Source organism: Elgaria multicarinata, chromosome 11 (genome assembly GCF_023053635.1).
Source record: "Elgaria multicarinata webbii isolate HBS135686 ecotype San Diego chromosome 11, rElgMul1.1.pri, whole genome shotgun sequence".
Lineage (NCBI taxonomy): Eukaryota > Metazoa > Chordata > Lepidosauria > Squamata > Anguidae > Elgaria > Elgaria multicarinata.
In genome coordinates this window covers 43,447,261-43,459,279 of record NC_086181.1, presented here as the reverse complement: position 1 = coordinate 43,459,279, position 12,019 = coordinate 43,447,261, and the positions used below count along the sequence as shown (strand labels likewise).

At 46.6% G+C, this 12,019-nt stretch overlaps 1 protein-coding gene across 1 annotated transcript; it reads right to left on the bottom strand.

Annotated features, from left to right (window-relative positions):
* Positions 1-383: 383 nt before the first annotated feature.
* Positions 384-11,762, bottom strand: PABPN1 (poly(A) binding protein nuclear 1). Its single transcript, XM_063137710.1, has 7 exons — positions 11,328-11,762; positions 8,056-8,170; positions 4,200-4,267; positions 4,002-4,108; positions 2,884-2,971; positions 2,209-2,363; positions 384-1,474 (listed from the first exon to the last, which is right to left on the bottom strand). The coding sequence occupies exons 1-7, from the start codon at positions 11,760-11,762 to the stop codon at positions 1,435-1,437; spliced, it is 1,008 nt and encodes a 335-aa protein (XP_062993780.1). The 3' UTR covers positions 384-1,434.
* Positions 11,763-12,019: the final 257 nt, after the last annotated feature.

The window sequence follows — 12,019 nt, the reverse complement described above, 5'->3', positions numbered from 1 at the left end:
CAGTAACCCATTCAAAACGTTAGAATAACACCAGTGTAGATTCCCACCAGGTCTTAAAAAGGCTTCATATTGACAGGAAGGGCTTTAGGCTAAAATTAAAGTCAGCCCTTGGACTGAAAGAGCACCCCCCCTTTAAGGGCTGTGGGCTTCTATACAGGCAGATAGTAATGTACCTTTATTTGTACATTAGTAGAACCAGAGAATCCTAGCAGCCAAAAAAACACACTTCACTCATTTCTTCCAAAAACATCTTTTATTTTTTTTCTGTCCTCATAACATTTTCTTCTATTCCTTCCTCTTCACCCTCCCCTGCCCCACCCCAACCTAAACTTCCCCCCTTTTCTTTTCTCCCCTTTTTTTTAATTTTTTATTTTTTTTTATTAAAAAAAACTCATTATCCCACATGGAAAGATGGGCCTCAATTCCTCCCCACACCCACCAAGGCCCCAAGGGAGTCCTCTCTCCCCTGCCCCTGGTTTCTAGAGCTTCGGTTTTCGGTGATATTTCTTCAGGCTAAAAAATAAAGGAACCTGTAAAGATAAAGACACTCAAACAAGGCATATAACATCCCCCGGGGGAGGTGGTGTGGGGCAGGGGAGGTGGTGTGGGGAGCAAAATATACAACACCTTGAGGAGGGGCGGCAATTTTCACAGGAAACAGCCCGACCTGTTTTAGAGGGAACGTTTTATGTGCACATCTCCGTTTGAGCGGAAAGGACAAGGGCTTTTTGGCGGCGGGGAGCAGAGAAAACCCAGGAAGGATTTCCTGTCTAACACCCAGAATAGGATGCTGAGAGACTTTGAGTCTGCCCAGGTGAGAAAGATAAAGAAAGCAGTTGGGCAAGACCTGACGTATGGAACAACATCGCTGCTGGAGCCAAGAGTACTCGCTCCCTTCTTTTGGGGGGGGGGGGGAGAGACAGAGGAGAGAGTCAAATGAGGGCTGGAAGAAACCAAGCACGCAGACACACACGCAAGAAATGGGCAAGGGGTGCAAAAGAAACAAAATAACCACAAAACTCACAAAATACACAAGAATTTGGGGTGGGGGGAGCTGGCAACCCTCCAACCCCTCCCCACAACTGCCCCCCCCCCCGAAATACAGGGCAACAATAAAAGCCTAAGAGGAAGAATGCCTTGGTCACGCCCAACAATCTCTGCAGATGGAAGGGAAAGGGAGGAAGGGGAGGAGGTGGCAGGCTTGAATCACCAGCACTAGTGGGGGAAATTTAACAACACAACCCCCCCCCAATGTTTATGTCTCCCCCCCTCCCATATATATATATATCTAGATATCTCAGCCCTTTCTCTGCACAGCATTAGAGACATTCTCCGCCCACCAACAGTATTTTTTTTTTCCATCATGGTAACAATCTTCATTTTTTTCTTTTTTTTTTTCCTCCTTCCTAAAACAACCACTTTTTTTTTTTGTTTTTAGTAAGGGGAATACCATGAGGTCGCTCTGGCCCGGCCCCTGTGGAGAGAAGAAGAAAACAGGTTAATGGAAGGCATGATCGAAATAAAAACACCTAAGCAACCCAAACCCTAAAGAAGATCTGAGAGTTGGGAAAGTCCTCAGCTCTGAAAAATTGCAGGCTGCAGGCCCAGAATTTCAAAATTGGGATGGTTTGCACTTTGCGAGTCCGGTCCCTAAGAGTTTTACATTATTATTATTTTTTTTGCTTGGCTCGGAACCCTACAAGCTGCCACCCTGAAGGAAATTCTAAGGCCGAAGCAATATTTTGTACAAGAAGCCGGCAGCCTTTTGAAGTGAAAATCCAAAATTGCGAATTTTAGAAATTGCTGGAATTTGTTTGAGGAACACTTACAGTAAGATATTAAACGGACCAAACTCAGAAGCTCTGTATTGCTTTCTCCTTCAGAGCCCCAATTCCAGCAGCTTCCACAACTGAGGATGCCTTAAATATTCTGATATGAACAGACGTTCTTTTCCACCAGATTGCCGTTTCAGCTCTAGGAGACTTTTATTTCCCCTTGCCAAAACCAGCTGACATGGCTCCCAGCCCTTCTCTCTCTCTCTTACTTGCCATGCTCCGTTTTCATCCCAGCTTCACCAGGAACTTTGGCTCCTGCCACCTCCTGCTCTAACCCAAGAGGCCCCCTTCTTTCTCCAGCCAAGGGAATCCCCACCTAAGGTGCGTAGAACTGCCTCCCCTCGCCCAACCAGCCGACAACATCGTGCCAGACCTGTAAGCACGCCCTCGGGGCGGCCTGCTGCTGAAACCACTGTAGAAACGGGCCCGGGAACTGCTGTAGCCGGATCCTCTCCCACGGTACCGGGTTCGGGGAAAGCCCCGGTCTGTGGTGCTGATCCCAGGGCGGTTGGTCCGTTTGGGAATCACCTTAAAAGAAAGGACAAGATACCCTGTCTTGCGGGGAAAGACCATTTAAAATGTTGCCCCAGAAACCATTAAGCAATCATCCCAATCTGAGAACCAGCCATTCCTAACTTCCATGCTTTCCTTGGGTCATCTAGGAATATGGTGTTGAAGCTAAAAAATTTTTTTAAAAAAAGAGTTCCTTTAACTTAAACTTAAAATTTGTTTCAGCAGAAAGACAAGTCAATGGGGGGAGAACAGGAGACACACAGGCAAGAAGAGACAATCAGCAGAGATCTTCATCAGCCCAGCCTTCGGGCTATTACCCAGAAGGGGTTGGTGGGATCTCAGTCAAGACTCGGCAGTTTTCACTGCTGGGAGATTCCTGCATTGAGCAGGGGGTTGGACTAGATGGCCTTGTAGGCCCCTTCCAACTCTGCTCTTCTATGATTCTATGAGACACAAACATCAGCTGCAAAAAGATGCTTCGGAGTCTGGCCAAGGGATTACTCGTGGGAAGGGGGCTGGCAAAGGGCATACGCACCTTGATCTGTCTCCCCCTGAAGAGGGATTCATCTAACGCTAAGGAAGTCCGCACCGACTCCTTGTCCGAGAATTCAATGTAGGCAAACCTTGGGGGAAAGAGCCAGGAAGAAGGATTAGTAATAAAGGGGCTGATCTTCATTTTTGTATTGTATTTAACTGGATCTTATTACGACTTCCTCATCCTCCTGCTGGAGAGGATGTGAGGATAATGGATCTCAAATTCATACGTGGTGGAAGTGCGGAAAGGTAAAGAAGTTCAGGGCTAAGGTCTTTAGAGAACTAGAAAAAATTACTGACCGAAAAGTACTTAAAACGCCAGAGTTGGCTTTATTGAATATTTTTGTCAAAATAAAAAAATGTTAATAGGATATATGCTGACAGCTGCAAGACAACTAACAGCAAAAAAAATGGAAGGCGGAAAGGATGCTGACAGTAGGCACGTGGAAAAGGAAAATTTGGGAAAGAGCAATCAGTGAAAATTTGACACAGAAGTTGCAATTTCAAAGAAGAATGAAGCAAAGAGATAATTTTAAGAATGATTGGCAAAAATATATAGAATATATGAAGAAAAGAAAAGAATAGAACAACTTTGGCAGAAGCTTATAGGACTCTGTGGGACTCCTGAAAAAGAAGTAGGGGGGGGGGAAACACCACACAAAATAAAATGGAAGAGAAAACCATCCTAGAAAGAAAAATAGGGGAAATCTATGTGAGACAGGCAGGGGTGGGGGAGGGAACAGGGTAGAGGGATAAAAAGTGAAGCTTGGGGGGGGGGGAAAGTACTTTTGTTAAAATTTCTGGTTGAAAAAAAGTTTACTGTATTTTGTATGTTTGTTTATACATATATACTGAAAACTATATATTTATTTATTATTTACTTATTTATTTATTTATTTATTTATTACATTTTTATACCGCCCAATAGCCGAAGCTCTCTGGGCGGTTCACAAAAAGCTCTCTGGGCGGTTCATCCTATATATATAGGATCTTCTTGTTTTATTTCGTTATCTGTGTATGTCACCCTGAGAGCTTTTGCTGCAGGGAGGTTCTCATGCTGAAAGGAGAAGTAACCGCCATGGAAAACACAGCGCCAGGCCGTTCCCACCATTCACTCACCCCTTGGGGTGACCAGTGTATTTGTCGCAGAGGATGGTCACGCGGTTGACGGAGCCACAGCCGTGGAAGTGGGCCTCAAGCTCTTCTGCTGTTGCCCCGTAATCCACCTAAAATTGTGGACATGCAAAGTGAGATCAAGAAGCTCCTTTTGCTTTTCTGATGAAGCAGGGATGCCACGGGACACACACACACACTTACATTGCCTACGTATATGGATCGGGCATCGGCTTCCATCTTTTCTTCTAACGACATGATGACGGGGCCAGCTATGGAGAAAGCGGAAGCGGAAGCTGAGAAAACCTGGAAGGAAATTCTTTCCAACGATTCTGGTACCCAGGAAAGAGCGGGCGCCGAAGGACCTATGCTTCACAAGTGATCGCTCAGGTCCACGGGGAAGCTCAGAATTGCATCAGGAAAAGCACAGCACCTGATAAATGCCACCCTGCTGCTATGTAGATGAAGAACAACTCAAGAGACAACAGGAAACGCTCCCTCAGTTCCCGCTCAGAGGGATTTAAAACCCGGTTTAAACTATTTCATCTCCAGACAGCCGTTTTACACGCTCTCTTTATACGGTTTTAACATTTCCATTAATGTAGTTGTAAACCGTGCCGCGGGCCAGATTCAGATTGAAAAGAAGGCGAGACGTTTAGAAATAAGCTCTAACAGCCCATGAAAAACTTATCCTCTGTACACTTATGCATGGCATCAACACATAGCCCTTACTAGGTTTTGCAGCCATGAATTCTGTAAGCCCCGTCAGGCATCAATCGGAGTGGGAGTGGGGAGGAACTGTTGAGGGCAGGAGAAGTGTAGGCTGTCCCAATATTTGAAAGTATTCCCTACTCTATATGCTGCATTTCAATTTCACAAAGGGCTCCACAATCTTTACCAGAGTCCTGTGAAGCTTTGGTTGATTACTCTACTTATTAAACTGATTAAAGCTTCCCAGAAAAGAGGGGGGGGGGGGAGAGAGAGAGAGAGAGAAAGCCAACTCAAAACCCTCCGCTGAACAAAGCTGATATCACAGAAGTTGAAAACCCAGGAATCAGATTTTTTGCATGGAAGGACTTGTGAGGTTGGATCGAGTATTCATTCATGTAAATTCCTAGGCTCAGGATATGCCCAGGAAGGTGCCTGCTCCTTAGTTCTTACAGCATGTCAGTCTGCCTGTTTTACACCCACCGCTGGTTGGTGGATTCTCAAGAATCTAGGAAAAATAAAGGAGATCCTGCAAGGCTGAGGTCTGCCCACCCCTGCCCTAGAATACCCAATGGCAAAGACACAATCCGTTGCTGGGAATGTCAAGGCAGACAGCCGCTGACACCTCCTTCGCCACCCTCCAACGCACCAGGGCCTCCATATCCGGTGCAACAGCAGACACATCAATTTGGGGGGGGGGGAGAGAGAATCCCTGAAAGGAGTTTAAGAAACACCCACATAAGCTTCCTATTATCTTAATGGCTGCGGAAGATGGTTTGTTTTTATCTCCTTTCGTTCTGCGTCTTGCATTGCAACTCTTTATTGTTCTGTGCTGTACCTGGACTTCAGTACAATACCACAGCTTGCCCAGCAAGCAATTTGTGATCTCTGGTGTCTGAAGCTGCACCAGGCCCCAAACTCCATTAAGATTTCATTTCCAACCCTCCAAAAGATCTCCAGCACCCAGATTTTACATCATGGCCACGTCGGCAGGCAGTTGCAGTCCTACACATCCGGAGGGCACCAGGTTGGAGAAACCTGTTTATAGCATTGAGGTGGGAAATGGCTTTAGCATAGTTCAAAAGGAGGGGGGAGAAGAGAAGATTGCCTGGAGAAGAGAAGATTGAGGGGAGACATGAGAGCACTCTTCAAAGACTTAAAAGGTTGTCACGCAGAGGAGGGCCAGGATCTCTTCTCGACCCTCCCAGAGTGCAGGACACGGAATAACTGGCTCAAGTTAAAGGAAGCCAGATTCCAGCTGGACATCAGGAAAAACTTCCTGACTGTTAGAGCAGTACGACAATGGAACCAGTTACCTAGGGAGGTTGTGGGCTCTCCCACACTAGAGGCCTTCAAGAGGCAGCTGGACAACCATCTGTCAGGGATGCTTTAGGGTGGATTCCTGCATTGAGCAGGGGGTTGGACTCGATGGCGTTGTAGGCCCCTTCCAACTCTGCTACTCTATGATTCTAAGGAGGGAGACATTGGCTCTGGTGCGAAGATTCTTTATTATTATTATTTTATTGTTAAAAAGGTTTTTTTTTAAAAAAAAACCTTCACAAATAGCCCAACATTTTGGATGGTGACAATTCTTCTTCAGGGGTTGTATTTAACACAGAATATATATGTGTATTAGTATTTATTTACAAACTAATAAATATGCTTAACCAAATACAACAGGGACAATATCATTGCATAAGAGTTGTTAGAGCATTATGATATTTATCTCTATAAGATATTGACTAAAGACCTGAAGAAAACCATCTAATGCATTGAGGAAATCTATATTGAGACAAGTCTAGCTTTCAAAAGCATTTTAAAAACACACCTCAATCTTTTTTAAAAAACTCCATTAAAATTTTTAAACGAGGCTTGTTGTAACTAGCAAATACCTTGTGTTTTTTGACATTTAAAGTGGTTGTTTAAGATGGTTCTTCAATTTAAAATATGGGCATAATTAAACTAAACAAAATGTCAAAAAATATAAGATATTTGCTAGTTGCAACAAGCCTCGTTTAAAAATTAAAATGGAGTTTTTAAAAAAAGATTGAGGTTGTTGTTGTTGTTTTTAAAATGCTTTTGAAAGCTAGACTTGTCTCAATATAGATTTCCTCAATGCATTAGGTGGTTTTCTTCAGGTCTTTATGTCAATATCCTACAGAGATAAATATTTATAGTGCACTAACAACTCTTATGTAATGGTATTGTGCCTGTTGTATTTGGTTATGCATATTTATTAGTTTGTAATTAAATACTAATACATATATATTCTGTGTTAAATACAGCCCCTAAAGAAGGATTGTCACCATCTGAAACGTTGGGCTATTTGTGAAGTTTTTATAAAAAAAAACCTTTTTAAGAAGGAAAATAAAGAATCTTCTCACCAGCACCAGAGCCAACGTCTCCCTCCTTTTGCACATATTTTTGGTGCTTCTCCCTCCAACCCGTTTTAGCATAGGTCAGCAACGGAGCACATGCTTCACAGGCAAACAGTTTCAGGTTCGGTCCTGCGCACCGCCTTGCATGGCTTCCAGCGCCTCCTGAAAATGCCGTTTCAAGGAATGACGGGCCACGTTTTTACCAGTACTGGGGTTTTATCAAAACTTCGTTCTTTTAAAAATTGTGTTTTTAATACGGTGCTTTCTAATTCTATTTGCTGTTCGCTGCTCCAAAATCTTTTGGGTGGGGATTGGTATATAAATCAATCGATCTCTTGTAGTGCTGGAAAGCACTCCCAATCAGAAAGCTTAGAAAACCACCACCAATCAGTGAAGACAACACTGAGCTATGGCCTAAGCAAGCTTATGCCCCCGTGTCCATTCCTGGTGGTGCCCATCCATCAATTCATTCAAGTTTCAGGTTTTGCTGCCATACTCCTAGCCAGAACCTAAAGCCTTTGGTTTCTCAATAGCTGCCCAGCAGGCCACTGGCAGGCCTTATGAGGGAAACTAATTAGACAAACCACCCTGTCAACCAAGAATGGCTATGAACCACTCCCCTCCCCGGCCAGCTATCAATCCCATCAGTCTTTCCTGTGTCTCGGCCAAGTGAAAATTCACAATGTAATTTCCCCACCATGTCACTCCTCCTTTGCTATTTTTAAAGGGGGGGGGGGCACAGATTTGGTTTGGCCGAGACAAAAGCTTGAAGGCCTCAAGGTGTCAGCAAACAGCCCACTCTCGTCAATGCACAAGCCAAGGATGATTGTATCTAGTTTAGGGGACACCCTCCACAGAATTACTCGTGTGAATTCCACGCAAACTCTTAATAATTCTGCACCTCTGAATATTTGCCAGCCTAGGAAGAAAACCCACAAGAATACAGGGAATGGGGGCCGGGTGTGTGTGCTCACCATTGCCAGGTGGGGGGCTCATATTCATTTGTTTCTCTACTTCGTTCTGCAACTCCTTCAGCTTCTCCGCTTCTTCCTCCATCTCTCGCACTCTAGCTTTAATAGCTTCCAGTTCCTAGGGGAAGACAACGGTGGGCAGGAAGAAAGTTAGAAAACATGCCAGTAGCTCTTAGAAGCTCTCCCCACCCAGACTTTTCTTTTACTTGCCCTACTGTTCTCCCACTGCCTTAATTCCGCCATCTTCTATTTTTTCTCAACATACAAGACGTTTTACAGGTGTCTATTCCCACCCAAAACAACTCTCCTTTCTGATCCCTCCCTACCAGATCACCCGTTTCCCCATAGTTCTGGCCCTCTTTCAATCCTACGCTTGATCTTCCCAATCCCACTGTTGGTCTAGCAGGCATTATTTTCTTGGACTTCCCAAAGGCTTTTGACAAAGCCCCTCACCAAAGACTTCTGAGCAAACTTAGCAGTCAAGCAATAAGAGAAGAGATCCTCTTACGGATCAGTAACTAGTTAAAGAATAGAAAGCGGAGAGTGGGGATAAATGGTAAATTCTCCCAATGGAGGGATGTAAATAGTGGGGTCCCACGGGGATCTGCAGTAGGACCAGTGCTTCCCCACTTTTTCATAAAAGAACTGGAATTAGGAGTGAGCAGGGAGGTGCCCAGGTTTACTGATGACACCAAATTATTTAGGGTGATTAAAACAAAAAGGGATTGTGAGGAACTCCAAAGGGATCTCTCCAAATTGAGAGAATGGGAATCCAACTAGCAAATGTGGTTCAATGTAAGCAAGTGCAAAGTGATGCATGTTGGGGCAAAAAAACACCAACCCAGCTATATGCTGATGGGACTGGAGCTGGCACTGACCGACTAAGAAATAAATCTTGGGGTTGTAGTGGACAAGTAAAAAATGTAGACTTAGTGTGTGAAAAAGGAAAGTTCCACGTTGGCCATAATTACAAGAGGAACTGAAAATATAACAGAAATATCATACTGCCTTTATACAAATCTATGGTACAACCGCACTTAGAATACTGCATATATTTCTGGTCTCTGCACCTCAAAAAGGGTAATATAGAGTTTTTAACAAGGTGCAGACAGAGGCAAATAAATGATCAAGGGGCTGGAGCAACTCCCCTGTGAGGAAAGGTTACACTGTTTGGGGCTGTTCAGTTTTTTTAAAAAAGGCAGGTAAATGAAGCCATAAGAGAGGTGTACAAAATTATGCATGGTGTGGAGAAAGTGGATAGGGAGACATTTTTCTCCCTCTCCAATAATACTAGAACCCAGGGGTCATTTCATGAAGTTGATTAGTGGGAGATTCAGGACAGATAAAAGGAAGTCCTTCTTCGCACAGCGCATAGTTGAACTATGGAATTTGCTACCACAAGATGTTGTGATGGCCCCCAATTGGGGTGGCTTTAAAGGGGAATTAGATAAATTAATGGAGAAGGCTATCAGTGGCTACTACTCATGATGGCTATATATTATCTCCAGATTTAGAGACAGTATGCCTCTGTATACCAGCTGCTGGGGAACATGAGTGGGAGGGTGCTGTTGCACTTGTGCCCTGTGGTAGGCTTCTCATTGGCAACTATATGATCAGAATGATGGACTAGATCAGCCTTCCTCAACCTGGGGCGCTCCAGATGTGTTGGACTACAACTCCCAGAATGCCCCAGCCAGCTGGCTGGGGCATTCTGGGAGATGCAGTCCAACACATCTGGAGCGCCCCAGGTTGAGGAAGGCTGGACTAGATGGACCCCTGGCAATGTCAGAGCATGGCTCTAACATTACCACAGTCCCTTATTTCTGCCTCCTTTTTCCTCCTATAAAATCAATACAAAGGAGGCACCCTCACATGATTCGGGCTCATAGAACCCAAATCCTGCTCCCAAATGCCAACCACAGGCCCCATTCTTTCACCAGATTCAATGTTCAACCTGCCAGAAGCAGCAGATACACCTCAGAAGTGATTCTGCCATCTTGCCTCAAAACTCTGCACATCCCACACAAATGCTCGGCTTGACCCATGTTGCCCAGCTGTCCCCAGCAAAATTTTCTCAACCACCCCCAGCTGAGACAGACCCCTCCCCAAAGGCAGCCTTGTAAATAAGCCCAGAAGTTACTAACCTGAAAAAAGAGGGGACGCTACTAGCTTTTTAAGACGCAGAAGGGCAGGCAGCATAGAAATGCAGGCTAATAGCCACATATGAAACTAATTTTAAAAAAAAACCTGCTTTCTGGCAAGGGGACTAAGAAGAGGACCTCCTGTACTTCCATTCAGGTTGCTAAAGGAATGTTTTTTCTTCTGCAGCTTCCCCAGAAACCAAACAGGCTGGCAGAAGAAGGATGAAGCAATCTATCCTTTCCCTTCACCAGCCCTATTTCCTCACCTGCATGGAATTCCAAGCACTCTTGAATTCTGTATCAGCTACATCAACCGGGCAAATTATTGCATACATAGCTACCCCAAACTTTGCAATCTGTCTCCTTCCTACACAACTGTGCTTTCCCTATGTACTACATTTAAAGAGCCTTTCATACATTACCTCTGTCATCTTCCCTCCCACCCCCACCCCAGGACCACGTTTCAATCACCTGATCTCTCACCCTCTTGGTGCAACTCCCTCCCCCAAAAGGGAAACGCTCTTTTTTCCCCCCATTAAATTTGGGAATCGTAAGAGTAAAATTCCAGGTAAGCCCTACTTAAGAGTAAGTCCATTGAAATGAATTATTTACTTATTTATTGCATTTCTATCCCGCCCAATAGCCCTCGGAGCTCTCTGGGCGGTTCACAATCATTAAAAACCATTCAAAGTATAATGGGACGAAACGTCCCATTCATTTCAAGGGCTGTATTCTCAGCAGGGCTTAAGTTGGGCGGGGGGTTACCCAAAAGCTTGGGGGAGCCCGTTTGCCTCTTTCCACCCCACACTCGCCCTTTTCTGCAAAAACAAACCCTCAAGAGCTACTCCGAGAGGGAGAGAGGCCCAAGTTCACCCGTGGGCTAAGGAAGGATTTGAACCTGGGGTCTAAGAAAAGCACCTTACTCCAGCCTTTCCCATCCCAACCCACCCCGGAGGGCGCCGGGTTGGGATGGGAACTGCCTTAAACCGCTATAAAAACCGCTAATCAGTGGGTAAAATCCAACCCGGTCCTATTTAGACTAGACGCGTACTGTGAAGCAAGGGGCTTCGTTTCAACGGGTCTCCTCTTAAGCAGGCCTCGTGTTCGGACGTTACACACAGAGCCGAGACTCACCGGGTCTTCTATGGCCGAGTCGCCGGGGTCGCTCTCTCCCAGGCCGGCCTCCTCCTCCAGCTCTTCGGGGTGCGCGTGATGGTGCGGGCCGCCTACTCCCGCCTGGCCGGGCCTGGAAGGAAGCGAGGAGGAAAGGGCGGCCCTGGGCCCGGCGCCCCTGCCTGCTCCTCCGGCTCCCCCGCCGCCGCCTGCTCCTCCGGCTCCGCCGCCCGCCGTGGCCTCGAGCAGCAGCTCTTCCTCCAGCTCTTCCTCCTCCAACTCGCGGAGCCCCCCGCCCGGCTCCCCGCCGGGGCCGCTTCCCCCCAGCCCGTTCCCGTACTGGGAGGAGGAAGGAGGACCCCCGCCGAGCCCCCCGCCTGGCTCCCCTTCGACCCCCAAGGCCGCAATGGCCCCTCGCCCGCCGCCGACGCTGCTCGTGCCCCGCACAGACGCCATAGACCCCGCCGCTGCTGCCTGCCGCACTAGCCGCCCGCCGCCGCGCTCTGATTGGTTAAGCGCTCGCCGCCGCTCCCATTGGCCCGCTTCTCGCCCCGCGGCGCAGCGCCCATTGGCCCTCTGCCTCGCGCCCTCATGCGCCGGGGCCATTGGCGGAGCCTGCGCGTCGTTCAAGACGTCTCCGCCCGTGATTGGGCGAGAGCGGGGAATGGGGCGGCTAATCGGCAGTGAGGAGTGCGGGTTGGTTCGAGAGAGGC